At 34.4% G+C, this 20,061-nt stretch overlaps 1 protein-coding gene across 1 annotated transcript; it reads right to left on the bottom strand.

The window, feature by feature from the left end:
* Nucleotides 1–264: 264 nt before the first annotated feature.
* On the bottom strand, nt 265–20,061 carry LOC136030958 (heat shock 70 kDa protein cognate 4-like). Its single transcript, XM_065710101.1, has 5 exons — nt 19,909–20,061; nt 9,619–9,840; nt 5,999–7,116; nt 3,876–4,106; nt 265–1,176 (listed from the first exon to the last, which is right to left on the bottom strand). The coding sequence occupies exons 2-5, from the start codon at nt 9,821–9,823 to the stop codon at nt 811–813; spliced, it is 1,920 nt and encodes a 639-aa protein (XP_065566173.1). The 5' UTR covers nt 9,824–9,840; nt 19,909–20,061; the 3' UTR covers nt 265–810.

The raw sequence follows: 20,061 nt of genomic DNA on the forward strand, positions 1-20,061 counted from the left end.
GTTTGTCGTTGCCAATTTACTTTAGATTAGTTTTATGATTTTTTGTTTTTGCGACAATTATTGATGCTTACCGCTATTCGTAATAACAAATAAACAAGTATACTTCCTATTCATAACCCTAAGCAAAATATTTACCTTGCAAAAAGAAAATCTGCTTGCAGGTTACAATTCTCTAAAACATCGATATCTTTTGTAGACTACCCTTTAAGAACTGGACTAGATATTCTAAGCCTACAATAGATACGAGATTCCAAGAATAAAAAGTACAAGATTGAAATGACTCTTTATTGGTCACAGGTCAAGATTATATAAAGGTACAGAGTGAAAGCTCAATAAAAACGCATTAAATGCCAAAATGCAACAAAACAAAACACGAAACTAACGGCATTATATCCCAGATGAGACGATTCTCCACCTAGCATAAGTGAAAAAATGACAGGAAACAACCACAATTTAGCATCATTAAGAAAAGTGAAAAATTTTGTGAACTAGTAGTTAATAACTATTCAATAGTTTTCTTATTATTAGGCTACTTCGAAAAACGAACTTACCCCTTTTTTTCATAAATCTTAGCTGTGAGATTGTTTGCCCAATTTCTTACAAATTATTAGTGTTAAACCAGCAAACATTTTGCAAAATCAGCTAAAAAAGGTGGAGATCCCAACACGTAGAGTACTTTAAATTTCTCAATTTCTATTTATGTAACTTAAAAGTTACAAGAAAAGTTTATCCTTAAAATTACGCTAAATAAATTACAAAGCATATTTCGATCAGTCATACATATGCTAGCTTACGAGAATCGTCAAGTATTTAATCAACTTCTTCAATAGTAGGTCCACTGCCAGAACTGGCACCAGGTTGAGCACCACCGGCACCTGGCATACCACCAGCTTGGCCATACAGCTTGGTGATAATTGGACTGCACACTTTTTCAACTTCCTTTTGCTTATCTTCGTATTCTTCCTTTTCTGCCAGTTGATTGGCATCAAGCCATTTGATAGTTTCATTACATTTATCAAGGATGGTGTTCTTATCAGCTTCAGATATTTTCCCTTTGAACTGATCGTCTTCCAATGTTGACTTCATGTTGAAACAGTATGATTCAAGAGAATTCTTGGCAGCGATCAACTCTCGTTGTTTTTCATCTTCTGCGCGGTATTTCTCAGCTTCATTCACCTTAAAGAGAGGTCAACCTTACTATTGTTATCATCTTAAATAACCTGAATGAATAGAAAATCCCAACTAGCCTACAGTTGGTTCCTACATGACCAATTACATTGTCAATATTTATTTAGCATATAGTTATAGGGATGTAGCTCCAACTTATCTGTGTCCCATTTTCATGGATACAAGAATATACAAAAAATCTACTTTCAAAAATGTTTAAATCATCTGTGTTCCATTCATGACTGATGGGAAACCTATCTATCAAGGAGGGGAGGGGGAGTAAGCTTGATCCAGACTAACTATTTAGCAAAGAGTTTGTTGGATCAACGAACTTTCTGACTGCTAACGTCCATGCACTGACCCTACCATGTGTTGCTACAGCTGATTTCGACTCTGTACCCGGTATTAAGAAGCTGAGATTAAACCTAGTGACCTTAAAGAGAGGGCAACCTTACTATTGTTTTCAACTTAAATAATTTGAATGAAAATAAAATAAAATTAAGCCTACAGTTGGTTCTTATACGATCAATTAATTTGTCAATATTTACTGAGTAAATCAAGATGCGGATGCAACAAGAAAAATTCATAATCGGTATTCCCAGTTTCATAGACATAAGCATATTTGTAAAATGTACTTTCGAATAGGTTTTGACACTGAATCATCTGTGTTGTGTTCCGTTCATGACTGATGGGAAACCTATTTATCAAGAGTATAGGGACCAACAGCTGATTTCGACTCTGTACCCGGTATTAAGAAGCTGAGATTAAACCTAGTGACCTTAAAGAGAGGGCAACCTTACTATTGTTTTCAACTTAAATAATTTGAATGAAGATAAAATAAAATTAAGCCTACAGTTGGTTCTTATACGATCAATTAATTTGTCAATATTTACTGAGTAAATCAAGATGCGGATGCAACAAGAAAAATTCATTTATTTAGTTATAACACACTAAAGTCAGCAATTTCATCTGAAAGATGCGGAAACACACTAAGTCAGAAAGTTCGTTGATCCAACAAACTCTTTGCTAAATAGTTAGTCTGGATCAAGCTTACTCCCCCTCCCCTCCTTGATAGATAGGTTTCCCATCAGTCATGAATGGAACACAGATGATTTAAACATTTTTGAAAGTAGATTTTTTGTATATTCTTGTATCCATGAAAATGGGACACAGATAAGTTGGAGCTACATCCCTATAACTATATGCTAAATAAATATTTTACCAATTGCATTGTCAATATTCATTTAGCAAATCGTGATCCGGATGCAACAAGAAAAATTCATAATCAGTATTCCAGTTTAATAGACATAAGCATATTTGACAAATCCACTTTCGAATAGGTTTTGATACTGAATCATCTGTGTTCAGTTCGTGATTGACAGAACGTCAGAGGCGGGAGGGTGAAAATGTTCCAGATTAATTGTCTAGAAGTTGAGGCCTCTAACCAAAGTTTTGGGTTTGCTGCAGACGATCCACCGCCAGAAAAAAAAAAAAATACTTCAGCGCTTCTCAGAATGCTTAGCTCTTCATCGAAAATAGGGCACACTAATGAAACTATTGGTAATAGAACACACTAAGTCAACGACAGATGAAATTGCCACAAAACTTCATCAAACATCGTTGAATTTCACTTTAGTAAATAAAAGTATAATATATAAGTTACTATCTGGTAAATGTATTGTTTAAAGATATTCAATATATTTCAGATCTTACTGATAAACTATTTCATTTATCGATTTTAGAATTTAAGCTACTTTAATAATCTACAATTGATATTTCAAGTTCGAAGAATTGAAAAATCCAAACTAACTGACTTATAGAATAGTCTATATACCAAGGAGAAGATTCCTATCTTTGATCCAAAATATTTTAAAATATCTCAAATATCTGTAACCCACACAAAGCACGTACATTCAAGGTTTGAACATGGTGATTTTGCTTTCGAGACATTTAATTCCACAATTTTCCCTTAAAACGGACCTGTATAAATATTCAGAGAATATCTGAGCAGCCAATACACGGATTACGGTTCAAAAAATGAAGCTTGTATTTACGAAGAGCATAAAAATTAAATTGAGAGAACGAGCTTTTTCAGATTCACTGACGAGCCTATGCAACTCCGTATAGCACCTATTATTAGCAAATACTATGTTTCCAATATTAGCAAATACTCAATCTAGAATCTAAAATTGAAAATCGCAGACGAATCCTATGTATTATAGTTAAAAATCTACATTTCCTGAAAAAGGGAATTATCCCTATCGTCTTCAATCAGTTGCATTGAAGCATCGACCTCGGTTTTACAATCAAAATGCCTAACTGATGTGGCTACTTAGAAGTATTTACACCATTAAGGCATTACTTTTCATTTGTAGCATTGTCGCAACCATGTTGAAGTATTGTCGCGTTTTAGTAATTTTTATTGTAGCTTTAGGTGTATTTGACTTCGTTTTTACAACTACGCAAAAACACCAGCTATAATACTGGAGAGGCTTTCCTAGCCCCCCTCCCCCCAAAAAAATAAAACAACCTCGCCCTGTCCATGGATTAATCCACAGCGAAATCTAGATTAATTTTAATTCTTATCCCAGGAACTTTTTGGTTGTTAAATTAAAATCTTTCTATCAATGGTTATTTATAAATTTGAACAAAGATGGGCAATAGCAGCCAACTTAATGGGCTAAATCCAAATGAAAGTGGTAACTAACCATGCGCTCAATCTCTTCTTTGGACAAACGACCTTTGTCATTGGTAATGGTGATCTTGTTTTCACGTCCAGTTGACTTATCTGTTGCAGACACGTTGAGAATTCCATTTGCATCGATGTCAAAGGTAACTTCTATCTGGGGTACCCCACGAGGAGCAGGAGGGATACCCGTTAGTTCGAATTTGCCAAGCAGATTATTATCTTTAGTCATTGTCCGCTCACCTTCAAATACCTGCGAATCAAATTAAAATCATCGTTTCTTAAGATGGATAAGGTTAAGTTGAGACTAAATTTCAGAAGTGCGAAATAAAGAGAAAGAAAGAATCTGAAAGTACATTGACTAAGCCTAAAAAAAAAACAAAAACAACAACAACAACTAAAAAAGCATACAAATGTACAGGAGCCTATGAAAAAAAACAAGCTTTTGAAAAAAAAAAATCCAATCTTTTCACCCTGGAAAAGTTTTTCAACCATAGAAATGGTTGAATTCACCCCAAAATAACTCAAATCCATATTGAAAGCCGAGGTGGACAGTGAATTTAAACTCAGCATAATATCGACAAGGTTGCAATTCACATGAAAGGAGCACAGGTTTTGAACAGAAATTAGAAAATCTCTGCCTACAATCAGGTGGTATGGACTGTGGACAACAGGACACCAAATAAGTGAACCAAAATTAAAACACAGGCCAAAATGCAAGAAACAAACATTCTTCAGATTTTAACTGGTAAAATCATTCATCCAAAGACGTAGATCAAGAAAGTTAAAAGATCATGCCGTAAGCAGACACCAACCAACTCCCCCCCCCCTTATTAAATAATTTGCTATGTTCATTTGCATTGTATAATAAAGAAAAGGTAGTGCAATGAGGCCCAGAGTGTGTCAATGCACACAGCTTAGTTCGCCCTTACTCAACGGGCAAAGTTACATAGAAGCCTAAACAAGAGGAGAAAGACGTTTATATTGGGAATAAAGTTCTTTTCAGAAATTTTAGATGAATTTCACGAAAAGGGAAGAGGTTTAAAAGGGTGACAAAAGCAGTCCTTTTTTTGTCTCTTCATTAATAGTTAAACAGAAAAATAACAGAAAACATTATAGAAAAAATTACAGACAAATATCACAGAAAAATAATAGTTTCTTCCCTTCTAAACACTCCTTTTACCTGATTTATAATGCGCGTCAAAAGTCACGGTAATAAAATAATAATAAAATGACTAATAAGAATCAATTAACAAGGCTGTAATAAAAATAATAAAGCAATTGTGATAATGAACTTATAGGATAGCAATAAAATAAGATGAGAGATTAGAGACTGCAAAACAAGCTAGGGTAACAAAAAAGTTGATCTTAAAAACAGTAAAGGCAAAAAAGCAAAACTAAATACATTCAAAGGCTAAAAAAATCTTATAATGATTCTAATCTTTTCTTAGAATGATACTAGTAACATCAAGACGTTTTCCATAGCTGGCTTCATAGATGAATTTCAATAAACACAAATTTATTCCTTTAGGAATAAATTTGGAATAATAAGTTTAGGAATAAATAAATTCCTTTAGGAATATTCCTTTATGGGTCTCAACGTGAGTTTTGTCACAGAGCAGTGTACTTTAAGTTTAATTATTTCCTTTTTTTAATTAAACCCGATTGAACCTTGAAACCTTTAGTTCATATTTTCTTTAAATTAACAATTGAGCTCAGCAAATAAAAACAATCTTGTTCTATGCTTTTCGGCAAAAAAAAAAAAAAAAACAACTGAAAATTGTATTAATTCACGGGAAAAATAACAATAAAAAATGAAACGAAGAAAGTAACATCGCATTTAATACAAGTTATATTGACATTCCCTTTATCTTTTTTTTTTGCGTATATTCTCAGCATAGCACATTGTTTAGCAATAATTTAGACAGAATGGCATATCTAGTTTAAAAAAGTTTTGATACTTATTCTTTTATGCCTGCAAATGGTCTTTGAAAAAAAATCTTTAGTTGTTTCCAACGTTTTTGTAGTGAGGCTCTCTCATTATACCTTTGACTTATTTCATTGATCAGTCCTAGTTACAAAACAGATTGAAGCTACATAATCCATGTAAACCTATTGGTAAAACATATATAAATTATTGTTTACCTGAATTAATACACCTGGCTGATTATCAGAATATGTAGTGAAGGTCTGAGTCTGCTTTGTTGGAATCGTAGTGTTGCGTTTGATGAGGGATGTCATGACGCCTCCAGCAGTTTCGATACCCATTGAAAGAGGAGCAACATCGAGCAGTAAAAGGTCTTGTACAGCTTCTGACTTGTCACCATGGAGAATGGCAGCTTGGACAGCAGCACCATAAGCAACAGCTTCATCTGGATTGATTGACTTATTCAGCTCTTTCCCATTGAAGAATTCTTGGAGCAGCTTTTGTATCTTCGGAATTCGGGTAGACCCCCCAACTAGGACAATTTCCTGGATGGATCCTTTGTCCATTTTGGCATCACGAAGAGATTTTTCAACTGGTTCAAGAGTGCCTCGGAAAAGATCAGCGCACATCTCCTCAAAGCGAGCACGGGTGATCGAAGTGTAAAAATCGATTCCTTCAAAGAGCGAGTCAATTTCGATGCTGGCTTGAGTTGAAGATGAAAGAGTTCTTTTAGCACGTTCGCAGGCAGTGCGGAGACGGCGAAGAGCCCGCTTATTGTTACAGAGATCCTTCTTGTATTTGCGCTTGAATTCTTGGGCGAAGTGGTTTACAAGTCTATTATCAAAATCTTCACCTCCTAAATGTGTATCCCCAGCTGTAGCTTTGACTTCAAAGATACCATCTTCAATTGTTAAAATTGATACATCAAAAGTACCACCACCTAAGTCGAAAATTAAGACGTTGCGTTCGCCACCAACTTTCTTGTCTAGACCATAGGCAATAGCAGCAGCAGTCGGTTCGTTGATGATACGAAGTATATTCAAACCGGCGATGGCACCAGCATCTTTGGTTGCCTGTCTCTGTGAGTCATTAAAATAAGCAGGAACAGTAACTACAGCATCAGTGACTTGTGTTCCCAGAAAAGCCTCTGCAGTTTCTTTCATCTTCGTGAGTACCATTGAGGAAATCTCTTCAGGAGCAAAGGTCTTCTTTTCACCTTTATATTCAACCTGGACCTTGGGCTTCCCTCCATCACTGACTACATTAAACGACCAGTGTTTCATATCAGCTTGAACAGTTGGGTCATCAAATCGACGGCCAATTAGTCTTTTGGCATCTATAAAATAAAGGAACGTAACAATGATTGGAAAAAATATTAAATGGTCTTTTCATTTTACTTGTCTCACTACTTTTATTTTAGGTTCCACAAGTATCAATTATGAGATTTGACCATCATACTTGTTGTTACATGATTTCTGTTTTATTGATGTCTATTTAAATATTTCCCATACAAACACAGAAAAAAAATTTTTTACTATAAGAAATATTTAAGATATCTATCATTTTTAAATATATTGACAAAGTAAAAAAAAAAAAAAAAAAAAAAAAAAAAAAAAAAAAAAAAAAAAAAAAAAAAAAAAAAAAAACTACATTTGTCTGTGCTAGTTTATACAAGCAGAGAATAAAGTTTCCCAAATAGCAAGAGTTTCTCCAAAAGAGAAAAGTTTACCCTTAGATGCAGAAACAAAACTTTTCGATATTTCCTGAAAACAGGATAAGAATAGTCATCAAAATCAAAATAAATTATATTTACTTTATAATACATCCACCTTTGCTAGTTAACAATTAGACCACAGAGGATCCTATCTTCAACATCACAAACCATATCAAGGAAATGCCATTACACTTTAAGATCGAAACACACGCCCCTTCTCTTAAATCTTAAGCATCTTGAAACTTTTGACCATATCTCCGATCTATTTTGACCAGATCTTAAACATTTTTACCTTTTACTTTTGAACTTTTAAATAATGTGATAATGTGTTTTTCCAGATGACGCTTTAGATTTTCAAATTTCTTTGGTTGAAAAGCAATCCAGTTCAATGACACTTTGAAAATGACGTATTTAGCGCATAATGTCATCTGGGTTCATAAAAGAAGATGGAGGAGGGGGGGGGGCAAGCCATTATGAAGGAGAACGTGGTCACAGCAGAGCTAAGTATGTTTCCATAATAGGAATGGGTAGTTTTTTTTAGATCTTCTGTTTACATTAATCTTAACCAGCAAACATTCTTTCTATGTAACTAGCAGCTACCCAGCACATTTATTTTAGGGGGAAGGACGAAAAGAAGTAGGCGAATTTCAGTCTAAAATTCTTCAGTTGATCTAGAGGTACGAAATGGTAGAAGGCTTGGAACTATCTTAATGGAAGCTCCCTCTTCCCTGCTCTTCCTCCCTTTTGTACAAGAAAGGCAGCAAAATAAGACTAATAAACACAAAAAAAGCTACTTGTTTAAGCCAAAACAAACATCTAGAGTCACATATGTAGAAACGGAATTGGTTTGATATTAAAACTGTAGTTTCTATTAGAAAATAGTCTAGTTGGATCAGGCATTCTTAGTTCGCCCCCCCTGGCTATATTGCCATAAAGATTGAACAGAGGGAAAATAAGTCTTAGTCTTATTTTCTCTCTTCAAACCCATGAAATTAGACGTAAAATCAAACAGACGATACAAAAACGAAGACTTCTTTGTGATAAAACAAGTATCTTAATATCCTCTTGTTAAAATTAAGGAAATGACAGAACAAGTAAAACCATTAATCTTATTCAGAAATAAAGTTTAAAGGTTTTGCTCACAAATCTCAAAGAGAAAAATACCCAAATCATCTTCCAAAGATAACAGCTTGATACATTGTGTGTAAGTTAAGCATATAAAATGCATATAGGAAAAAAAAAACGTCAAGACAGATAAGCTTCTCCATCCAAAATTAAGCATAGACATTTGATCAGGCTTATTTTAACAAATACACCCCATATATTTAGTTTTAAAATAAAATAGTAAGTAGAACTTAACAAATTAAGGCACTAAAAGCAGCAAACACTTTGAGATTAGGTGCATAAAAGAAAACAAAACAACATTTCCTCTTTTCAGAACTGACAAAATAATTCCCCTTTTCCAAAACCTAAAGTTCCAACTTGATCCTCAGAATCTGTGAGATGCAACAGGACCTAGAAGACTGTAACTTGAGAAAATATCCTTTAAAGAGAGAAAAAACAAACCCAACTCCTCGCTTTAGTTGAATTTTATATCCATCTTAATGTGCAAAACAGCCTTACACCAAAACGAAACCTCTATTCAAATGAAACTGTTACCAATATTGCCATATTTGCTAACAGAAAAAAAAGTAAAGCTTGAGCTCACAACCTTCTGACTGGGTTTCAGATGCTTAACTAATAGCATGTTTTTAAAATTAGGGGTAGTTAAACAAGACAATAAAAGGGTTTTCTCTATACTAGAGACCTCATACCAAACAAAAAACGCGAATCAATATTGAAATTGTTCAAAAATCCAGCAAAGAAATGTCCATTATCTGAGTAAATGTCAGAATACAGAATATGCATTAACAAGAAGGTTAACAACCACAACATATCTAACAAGAAAGGTACAATACAAAGGTAATAGAAACCCCAACCTAAAGACAATGCTGCCTGTTGGTTCAACTTCTTTAAACATTTTAAAAGAAACCTTTGCTGGTAGGAGAAAAAGGAAAACCACAGCCCCCCAAAAACAAATGCTACCTACAGTTTATTATAAACTATGCTTGGATTGTCACTTACCAAAAATGGTGTTATTTGGATTCATAGCAACTTGATTCTTTGCAGCATCGCCAATCAAACGTTCAGTGTCTGTGAAAGCAACGTATGAAGGGGTTGTTCTGTTTCCTTGATCATTGGCAATAATTTCAACCTTCCCATGCTGAAAAACTCCCACACAGGAGTATGTTGTGCCAAGATCAATTCCAATAGCAGGTGCTTTTGCCATTCTTTGTGATTTTGAATCTAAAAATTTTGGATGGATTAAAACAATCAATAATTTAAAAATTCTCATTAAGTTCAACAACTATTTTGTTCCAAGACATATTTAATTTATTGTTATCATCTTTGTTTAATAACCCCCAAAGATAATAACATCAAAATCATTCAAATGCAGTAGAAAAAAAATTAGAGGAAGGAAAGCCTTAAAAAAATATTTTCAGGGAAGATAGAAAAAAAACTTGTAAATTGAAAGTGTCTATGGGTGTCTCTGACAAATTAATTTGCACACAATTGGTCTGATTACCTTATTGTTGACAAGGGATATGGATTTTATAGGATACACTGAGCACTTGCAGGGCATAAATGTCTTGTCTCTGTAACTCATTGACATGGCTTTTGACATAGCAACAGCTTTTATTAGTAGAGAATAAGAGGCTAATAATGAAAGTACAAACGGATGTAATTTGTGGTCCTCTGCTTGATGTTCTTGAGTTTTTTAAGCAATCATACTCTTTGTGAGGTTTCTAAACAAGTTTATCTTCCAAAAAATACCCAGTAAACGATTATCCTGGCATTGCCATTGAGAAAATTTAGTGAATTCTTTTCACCACTGTGCTGATGACATCATGATCCACATTAATATGATCCCATGATCCCATTGTGATCCCATTTCAATCATCATGATCCCATGATCCATTAATATGAAGATACAGTCTAAGCTTCCTTTTCCTTACATGTTGCTTGTAGAGTTAGAATGTGATATGGTGCATACATCATAATTCATATATCCAGTCAAAGAAGCTATCAATCAACCAAGGAAAGGTCATACACATATTAGCTGCATGTATATCCATAAAGTTTTCAAGAGAAAACCAGCTACATTATCTCAACTTTCTCAGCTACCTCTAATTACCAAGGGGTATCAATTTTATATGAAAAATTCAGCATTTGCACTGCATATATGTCTTCGACTCAAAAATTCACTTGGATACTGGCTTTTGACAAAGCAACAGCTTTTAAAAGTATAGTGTAAGAGGCTAATGAAGAAGGTCCATGTGGATGAAATTTATAGTCCTCTGCTTGAGGTTCTTGAGTTTTCTAAGCAATCATACTCTTGGTCATGTTCTAAACGAGTTTTCCTTCCAAATATAGCCCAGTAAATGCCTGAGATTCTCACAGTAGCAAGCTAAGAACCATGATTATCCTGGCATTGATGTTGAGAAAATTTTCTGAACCCTCTTGACCCCTGTGCTGATGACATCATGATCCACACAGCTATCTATTAATAATACGGTTTAAGCTTCTTTTTTCTTACATGTTTAGCTTGGAGTTGAAAAAGGGTAAGATGCCTGCATTATCATAATCCATGCATCCAGTCAAAGAAACTATCAATCACCCAAAGAATGGCCCTGCAAATACTAGCTTCATGTATATTTGTGAAGCTGCTTAGAGACAACCAGCTACTTTATTAGGGAATTAATTTTCCCTCTGTTCTAATAAGGGAAAACAAAAGGGTGCAGGCTCAATAAAAAGCAAAAAAATCAATATGTCAGTCTGTGAGAGAAAATTGTTTGGTCAGGACAGTAGCTGAATCTTAGTGAAGAGTCTGAGAGCTGGTAGGTATTCTCTTGGCACTTGATTATTTTCATTGCTTTAGCTTCAAATATACTCATAAGTCACATAATTACAGAAACATTAAAAGTCATGCACAATTGTTAAAGCTGAAAGTTCCTCAAAATCTATATTAGATCTAGCAGCTTTGTTGTCTATGGACTCTTCTGAGGGAAAATGTTATATGTTGTAGCCAATGAATGAAAGAGTAGTATTCACCCTGCAATCAACAATTTTGAAATGTAATTGCCCCTACTATGATAATACACCCTATACCTAAATATGCTGCCAGATATAGCCCTAAATAATTTAATTATTGTTTTTCATTGCTGGAATTTCAAAGAGTTATATCACTTTGCTAGCAGGCAATTGGATTCTTATATCAAAAATCTTTATATCACCCCAAGCTGCAATTTAAGGTAATTAAAGTATGTTTTCTATTCCTTTGTTTTGTTAATGTTGCATCTTTGCTTTTAGAATGCAAGAGTTACATAATGAAAAATGGAAAAAAAAACAAGTACTTTTTGACCTGACCTAACCTAACTATAAATAATTTTGGCACTGACAAAATGTGGTATTATTTTCTGGAAAATGATCAATAACTTGTATTTTAATTGAAAATTTGTCATTTTTAAGAGCTCAAAAAGTGCTTAAATTTGAGTTTGTGATAAAAGTGGTTATTATATTCATAAAGAGCATTAAAAAATGCATTGAGTGGTATATTCACGCTATTGGTAAGTAAATAATATGAATTGTGATATGCTTACCCTGATTCTAAGGAAACTGACTTTATTCTCAAAGGATTTAAGCCTCTTTTTAAAAATTTATTTTAAAATAACACTTTTCAGTTGAAACTAATAAAAATAATAATTAACAATTCCTGAAGCAGCTACAAATGGCAATGATTTTACAATATTTTTTTCAGAAACATATTTCCTAACTTTTGGTTACTATGGGCTGTTTTCAGCCCTTTATTCCCTTTAAGGATCCCAATTGAAAGTTGCCCCAGAAGCGATTATTGAATTTGAAAAGGACATAAAAAAGGGTACTTGTATGATCCCTTCCCTACTGCTCCAGTTGTTTATTCATTAATGTATTTAAGAATCAGTTTATTGATAGTTTTTTTCAGCTTAGTGTAAGACAAGACAAAGAAAAGTGACACAATGGATGAAAAATATATAATCTGGGCTTTGTATTTGCACATCAGGTGGGGGGAGTGGTGGTAAAGTATCAGACAGTGTGCAAATGATTCTTACTACATAATATGCAGAATAATTGTCCCTAACACATTAGGCATGCAGACCTGCTATACATATGAAGAATATTAGGTAGGGAGTTGATCATACAAGTACCAAAAAAGGCATAAATTATAACAAAATTCAATTTTATGACACAAAGCATTCACCAGTTTATTAAAGGCCAATAGGCCTAAACTTTGAAAGGGAATGGGCTACTTCAGAGGCCTTCCTGGGGTATATTTTAAGCTGTGAAAATATTCCAGGAAGTCTTATTTACCTAACTTAACTAGCTTCAAAAATAGCAAGAAGCACTTCATCTAGAAAAAAAAATGAACATATCAGGATAGGTCTAGTATTGAGATAATGGTATAATAGCACTAAGTTTTTACTAGAATGATACAGTTATAAGCTTCAAGAGGCCTCTCTGGGGCCTACTTTAGGTTCAACAAAATTCGCAAAAGTTTCACTCATCTAGCTCATCTTTCCAGAATAGCCTATGGCAGGGCTTCTTAAACTTTTGTAATTCCCGATCCCGATATGATTTCGAGTTTCTTAACGACCCCAACAAATATAAAAGAAAAATAAATTAATGTTTTTTGATGATATATTTATTAGGCAACAATATACATTTGCATATGAAAATACATGAATTTAGAATTTGTTTTGAAATATATAAAAATCTAAAATTGAAATTTCCACAAAATGTTATACAAATGTTTTTATTGTAGTTTCAAAACAAAAGTGGATTCTGACCATCTTAATTCTCTCAAATATATGCAAGTAGTTGCATGGTAAATATTAAATTAAAAGTTTATGTTAAAAATTTAATGAGATGAATGTGCCAGTTTTTTATTCCATAACAAATCAAATCTTGGTGTAATTTTTGAAACTGCTGGATGTAAGACCTCTTCAACATTTTTTATTGCTGAATGATATTGGGATTTAATGTGTGCTAAAGCTGAGAAAGTAACATCACATAAATATGTGGTGTTGAAAGCTGAGAAAGTAACATCACATAAATATGTGGTGTTGAATGGCAGAAGTATATTTAACGCCATATTGGCGATTGTGGAAAATTCAGTTATAGTTCTGATCCAGAATTCAGTCAAGGCCTTTTTTTTGGAATTGTAGTTTTAAGTTTGAGTCACACAAAAGCTCAGCAAATTCCTCTTGAGCTTTAAGTGGCAGATGATCAATCTCACTGAAGCCAATTTAAAAATGGCTTTTGAATCCAAACTATTTTTTATAAATCAATATTTAATACAGAATATGTCCAGAACTGTGTTTCTAGTACTTTTAAGTGATCTATAACAGTTTTTGCAATAAATGTTTTACAATGAATTTTCTCAATTACAAAACTGTCAACACTAGAAAACATTTCGAACGAATTTTTTTTGACCCTACTTTTCCAAATGCTGATCTTTTCAGCTTGGATAGCAACAAGTCATTTTAAAAAAAAGAAGCAAATTCACATTTTCGTTCAGTTAAAAATATGTTGATCTCGTCCTTTAATAACAATAATCTTTTTAAACTTTGAGCTCTTGACAATCATCTTACTTTTGCATGTAATAACAAAGTTGTGTAGATGGAATCCATATCCTTACACAGATTTGAAAATAAGCAACTGTTAAGGGCATGGCTCTTAATAAAATTTATGACCTTAACAGCATCCTGAAGCACATCATTCAATTCTGGTGCTATCAATCAATTAAGAATTAAGAAGCACCCAAAGAATTTTTACATGCCAGGACTGTAAGGTCCCGTTGGTTGTGAAAGGGTTAAACTGACTAATTTGGATAACATGCACTTTGTTCACAATCATAAAATGTCTAAATGAAAATAACACAAAATGTTTATACAGTTTCTTCAAAATAACACTTAGAAATTTTGTTGATAATATTTATCAGCATTATTTTGGTTTTAAGAGATTGACAAAAATAAATCTACATTTTTTATAAATTTCTATAACATCTTCTGATTAATAGTAAATTTATACAAGTTATTATAATGATCAGAATAGAAATAATGTTGAAAACAGTCTTTCCAACCCAGAAGATTTTATGATATATTTATCTATGATGATTGTTATTTTTCCTCATAACAATAATTTTACAAGTTAGAACCCCCAAATGGGGTTGCAAACCCATAGTTTAAGAAGCCCTGGCCTATGGTAAATTCTAGTTGAGTGACTTCTTGCTATCTCAGAAAGGGGTATGGTTAGGAAAACGAAACTTTCAGGGATGGGTATATAGGCTAAAGTATATCCTGGGAATGTACTTTAAAGGGTCAATGTTGGTATTACCTGAACAATTGTTTTGGGTTGTGAAACTGCAAACTCACTGTTATGGAGTTATTATATATTTGCACATTAGGGGGGGGGGGGTAAAGCATAGGATATATTAAATATAGCAATGGTTAGTTTACATATTTAATATATGCTATGCTTTACCCCCACCCCCCCTAATGTGCAAATATACAGCCCAAACTTATTTCTAAACTACTACAGATTTGCAATTTCAAATATCTAATCAACAAAAACAGAAATTGGGCTGGAATAACTTTGTTTGTGGTAGTTTTACAAGAGAGAGGTATCAAAAAATAGAGCAGAAAATTTTCTATCAACAGTCAGAAACTAATTTCTATAATATCCTGGCTGCAGTCCCTTCAAATACTTTACATATTTGTGTTCTGAAGTAAAAAATTGGTAAAATTCTAGTTAATTGACTTCTTGCTATATCAGAAAAGGTTAAGGTTATGAAAATGGAACTTTCAGGGATGGGTCTACAGGATAAAGTATGTCCCAGGAAGGTATTTTAAAACACCCACCTCCACTCCTTCTCCCTCTAGAGGGCCCTGAAATTTGCCTACATGACAGGTCCATCCCTATTGAAATTTGACAAAACAACATTTTATCTTAGTTTTTAGTTACAAGTTGGTTTTTTCTGCCTTTAGTTCTAAAAATGCCATTCTTGTTATTTGAGTAGAATTTTGAACCATATCAATGGTTTTTTTTTCAAAATTTAGGAAATGTAATTGCATATCTTTAAAACCTTATAAAATGGAATTGACCAAAGTTATGAAGCTGAAAAGAATTTTGTTGTACTTCAATTAAGCAGAAGATCTATTTTGCAAGGTTTCACTTTTATAACCCACATATTTTTAAGGGTCAGGGCCCTCTAGATGGAGAAGGAGTGGAGGTAGTTGCTTCAAAATACCTTCCCAGGACATACTTTAGTCTGTAGATTCATTCCTGAAAGTTTCATTTTCCTAACCTAAACCTTTACAGAGATAGCAAAATTTCCCCTCAAAAGACTAGATCTAGCTGTAATCAGAGCATGTGAGGATGCATAAATTACACCAAGGGACTAACCACTTGGATTGTTCAGGAGCAATTCAGTCAAGCATTAGTTAGTTGTAAACTGTTTAGACAGGGCCTAGAGAATAAGTAGCATGTAGACATCAAACTGCCAGTTAATCAATACATATAAAAATTATATTGTATTTTTGCAATATACAATATAGTAATTACAAGAAGAATTGCTAAGGATAGCCTGCACCTAATCGTAATTTTGAGTGAGAAGCCCCTTAAGTTCAACCTTCTTATGTTTATTTAGTTGTAGTGGCAAAGAAAAAGTGACAATACCTTTGTATTTGGCTGAGCTGCCACCTAAGAAAAAGAATTGACTAGGGAGTATAATGCTACACAGCACTCGTACGGGATTCTGATTATTGGATAATTTTCTGGGCTTGGTTTGTTTTGATGGGCGTTTTCGGGCTGAAAAACCTCTTCCTAGCTAATTTATCTACTATGGGCTGCCTCCCCGTAGTAGCATAATATTTGTAGGCATGAATATATAATGAGTCGGAGGTAATAGGCTTGGGACTGTCTGTGCAGGATTTCAACTCTTGTTGATAGAAGAGCATCGCCAAGTGCTGAAAACCATGTTGTGACCAAGATGGGCCCAGGATTGCACAAAGCCTCCAACTTACTGGAGGTCCCAGGGACTTCTTGCTGTCTGGTTCTAAGCTGGCTTAAGCGCTTCGGTGTAGACTTGAGAAGATATGTTGGTCCCCATCCTGCACTGGTATCCGGGATCACTGCTTTTCTTGAGGCCAAAATAATTTCAAAGATTTAAAGAACATGAAAATTGGAACTTGGAATGTTACGACGTTAAAAAATGACTATCGCATCGACATTTTGACTGACGAATTCAGACGGTTTGAACTGGATTTATTAGGAGTTTCAGAAACTCATATCCCAGGGGTAGGAAGCATGAAATTAGGTGACATAGAATTTGTTTACTCAGGAAGGAAGGATGGGGTACATAGACAGGGAGTAGGGCTCATGATGAATAAGGAAGCTGCTAAGTCTTGTTTAGGCTGGGAAGGTATTAATAATAGAATACTAATTGCTCATTTTATGACTAAAAAGTTTAGGGTATCAGTTATAGTAGTATATGCCCCCATTGAACCAACTGATGGAGATACTAGTGACTCAGATGAATTTTACTTACAGTTACAGGAGCAAATAGACAGGGTACCAGGTAGAAATATGGTGTTTTTGCTAGGAGATTTTAATGCCCAGGTTGGTAGAAATAGGGATAGATGGTATCCTAGCCTAGGTAATTTTGGTGTAGGAAAAGAAAACAGTAATGGCTATAGGCTTTTGCAATTTTGTAGGTATAACAACCTAGTTATAACCAATACGGTGTTTGGTCACAAAATGGCCCATAAGTTGACATGGTATTCACGTGATGGTAAGACAGCAAACCTTATTGATTATGTTATTGTAAACAGAAGACTAGCAGGATCAATACAAGATACTAGGGTGTATAGGAGTGCTGTTATTGATGTTAAAAGTAAAGATCACCATCTAGTAGTGTCTAAGGTTAATTTAAAGCTGAAATTTCGGAAGAGTAACTCCCTCCCGGGAAGTTATGATGTTGGTAGACTTCAGGATGAAAATTTGAGAAAAAAATTCCAGGAACAGTTGAGTACTAAACTTGAGGGTTTAAAATTTGACAATGTGGAAGATGGATGGAATAATTTCAGAAAAACAATTTGTGAAGTTGCTGATGGTGTCCTAGGGAAGAGTGCTAAGACAGCAACTAGGAATATTAGTGAAAAAGCTTTAGGTTTAATAGAGAGTAGAAGGGGTTTGTATAAGAATTATCTGAGCGATAGGTCGTATGAAAACAAAAGGAATGTAAAGAAAGTGGAGAAAGCATTAAAATATGAACTAAGGAGATGTGAAATGGAGGCGATGGATAAAATTGCTGAGGATCTGGAAGATGCGGCTAGACGGCATAATAGTAAAATATTATACTGGCATGTTAATAAATTGAAAGGGAGTAGCCGATCCAGACTAGTCCCAGTTAAAGATAGAAATGGGGTCACAATTAGTGATAAGGAAAAAGTTAAAGAAAGATGGGTGGAACATTTTGAGAATGTGCTAAACCAAGATACAGTTGCAGGAAAAGATATAGATGAAAATGAAAAAGTTTGTGATACCTTGGATGTGAAGGAAGATTTGTTTAGTGAGGAAGAATTAGCGACAGTACTAGAAGGATTAAAAAATAATAAGGCCCCAGGTGCTGATAGTATGATTAATGAGTTCCTTAAATATGGTGGCTCTGAGGTTAGGAATAAGCTACTGAAGATTATGAACATGATTTTTGAAAAAGGGGAAGTACCCAATGATTTTAGGAAAACCTTAATTAAACCACTGTATAAGAAAGGTGACAAGAGTGAATGTCAGAATTATCGAGGCATTAGTCTGGTCTCTGTAGGTAGCAAATTACTGAGTAATATGATACTTTTTAGACTGAGACATGCTGTAGACTAAGTTTTAAGGGAAAAACAATGCGGTTTTAGAAAAGGTAGAGGATGTGTCGACCATGTTTTCACTCTTAGGTTAATAATTGAGAAGTCCCTTCGTTGTCAAACACCTTTGGTCCTTAGTTTTATCGATTATGAGCAAGCTTTTGATTCTGTTGATAGAACAGCGTTAACAAAGGTCTTATTGTTATATGGTATACCAGAAAAATACATTAAAGTGATTTGCGCTATGTACAAGAATAATACTGCTGCGGTTAAGGTAGGAAATGAGGTTAGCAACTGGTTTTGTATTAAATCAGGAGTTAAGCAGGGTTGTGTTCTATCCCCCTTTATATGGATCATTTTGATGGACTTCGTCTTAAGGAGCACAGGAAAGGCAATTGGAGACCATGGAATCAAATGGGGAGGAAGAACGCTCCTGGACTTAGATTATGCTGATGATTTAAGCATATTAGATGAAAGTGTGAGCAAAATGAATGAATTTTTAGAGGTTTTACAAGTTCAGGGTGCTAAAATAGGCTTGAAAATTAATGTTAAGAAGACTAAGTCACTAAGGTTAGGAATAAGTGAAGATGAACAGGTGACCTTAGGTAACGAAAAGATTGATCAGGTTGGGAGCTTCAGTTACCTTGGTAGTATTATTAGTAAAGATGGTGGGAGCAGTGAAGATGTTAAAAGTAGAATAGCTAAAGCTCAGGGTGTTTTTTCACAGTTAAAAAAAGTTTGGAAGAATAGAAAGATAAGCCTACAAACCAAGATTAGAATATTGGAAGCTACAGTGATGACAGTGGTCAAATATGGCTCTGAAGCATGGACACTCCAAAAAGCAGATGAAAATTTACTAGATGTTTTCCAGAGAAATTGCCTACGGATTGTTCTGGGTACCCGGCTGACTGACCGTATTTCAAACAGTAGGTTGTACGAAAAGTGTGGTTCAATCCCGCTTTCTGGGGCTATAATGAAAGAAAGGTTGAGATGGCTAGGCCACGTTCTGCGGATGAAGGATGACAGATTGCCGAAGATTGTCTTTTTTGGCCAACCATCTGGGGCTACACGGACAGTTGGTCGTCCTTGTCTGGGTTGGGAGGATGTCATAAATAAGGATTTAAAGGAAATGGGAACTTCCTGGGAGGGTGTAAAGAGGGAGGCTTTAAATAGATTAGGTTGGAGGAGGAGCATGCGTAGCTGTGTTGGCCTCAGGCGGCTTGGTGCTGCAGTGAGTTATTAGTAGTAGTAGTAGTATAATGCTTGGACTTTGGCTAGTCCTTAACCAAATGAACACAAAGGGGTAGAAAGCACTTTTGGTGCAAATTTTAACTGGGGGGAAAATTCCTGAAGGTTTTATTCATCTAGGCTGACTCAACTAGCCTACTCACCAAAATAGTAAAGTGAGAAATTAACTTACTTGTAGCCAAGACTATAAATGCTTATGAATGGATGATTTACACTTCTTTCCTCACTGTTATTTAAACTCTAATTGACCTATTAACAGATTTTCATGGCTTTATATAGTGGGTCTGGATCTAGAACATTCTAGTTCAATAGAATTTAGCGGTTT

This window comes from Artemia franciscana, chromosome 9 (genome assembly GCF_032884065.1).
Source record: "Artemia franciscana chromosome 9, ASM3288406v1, whole genome shotgun sequence".
Lineage (NCBI taxonomy): Eukaryota > Metazoa > Arthropoda > Branchiopoda > Anostraca > Artemiidae > Artemia > Artemia franciscana.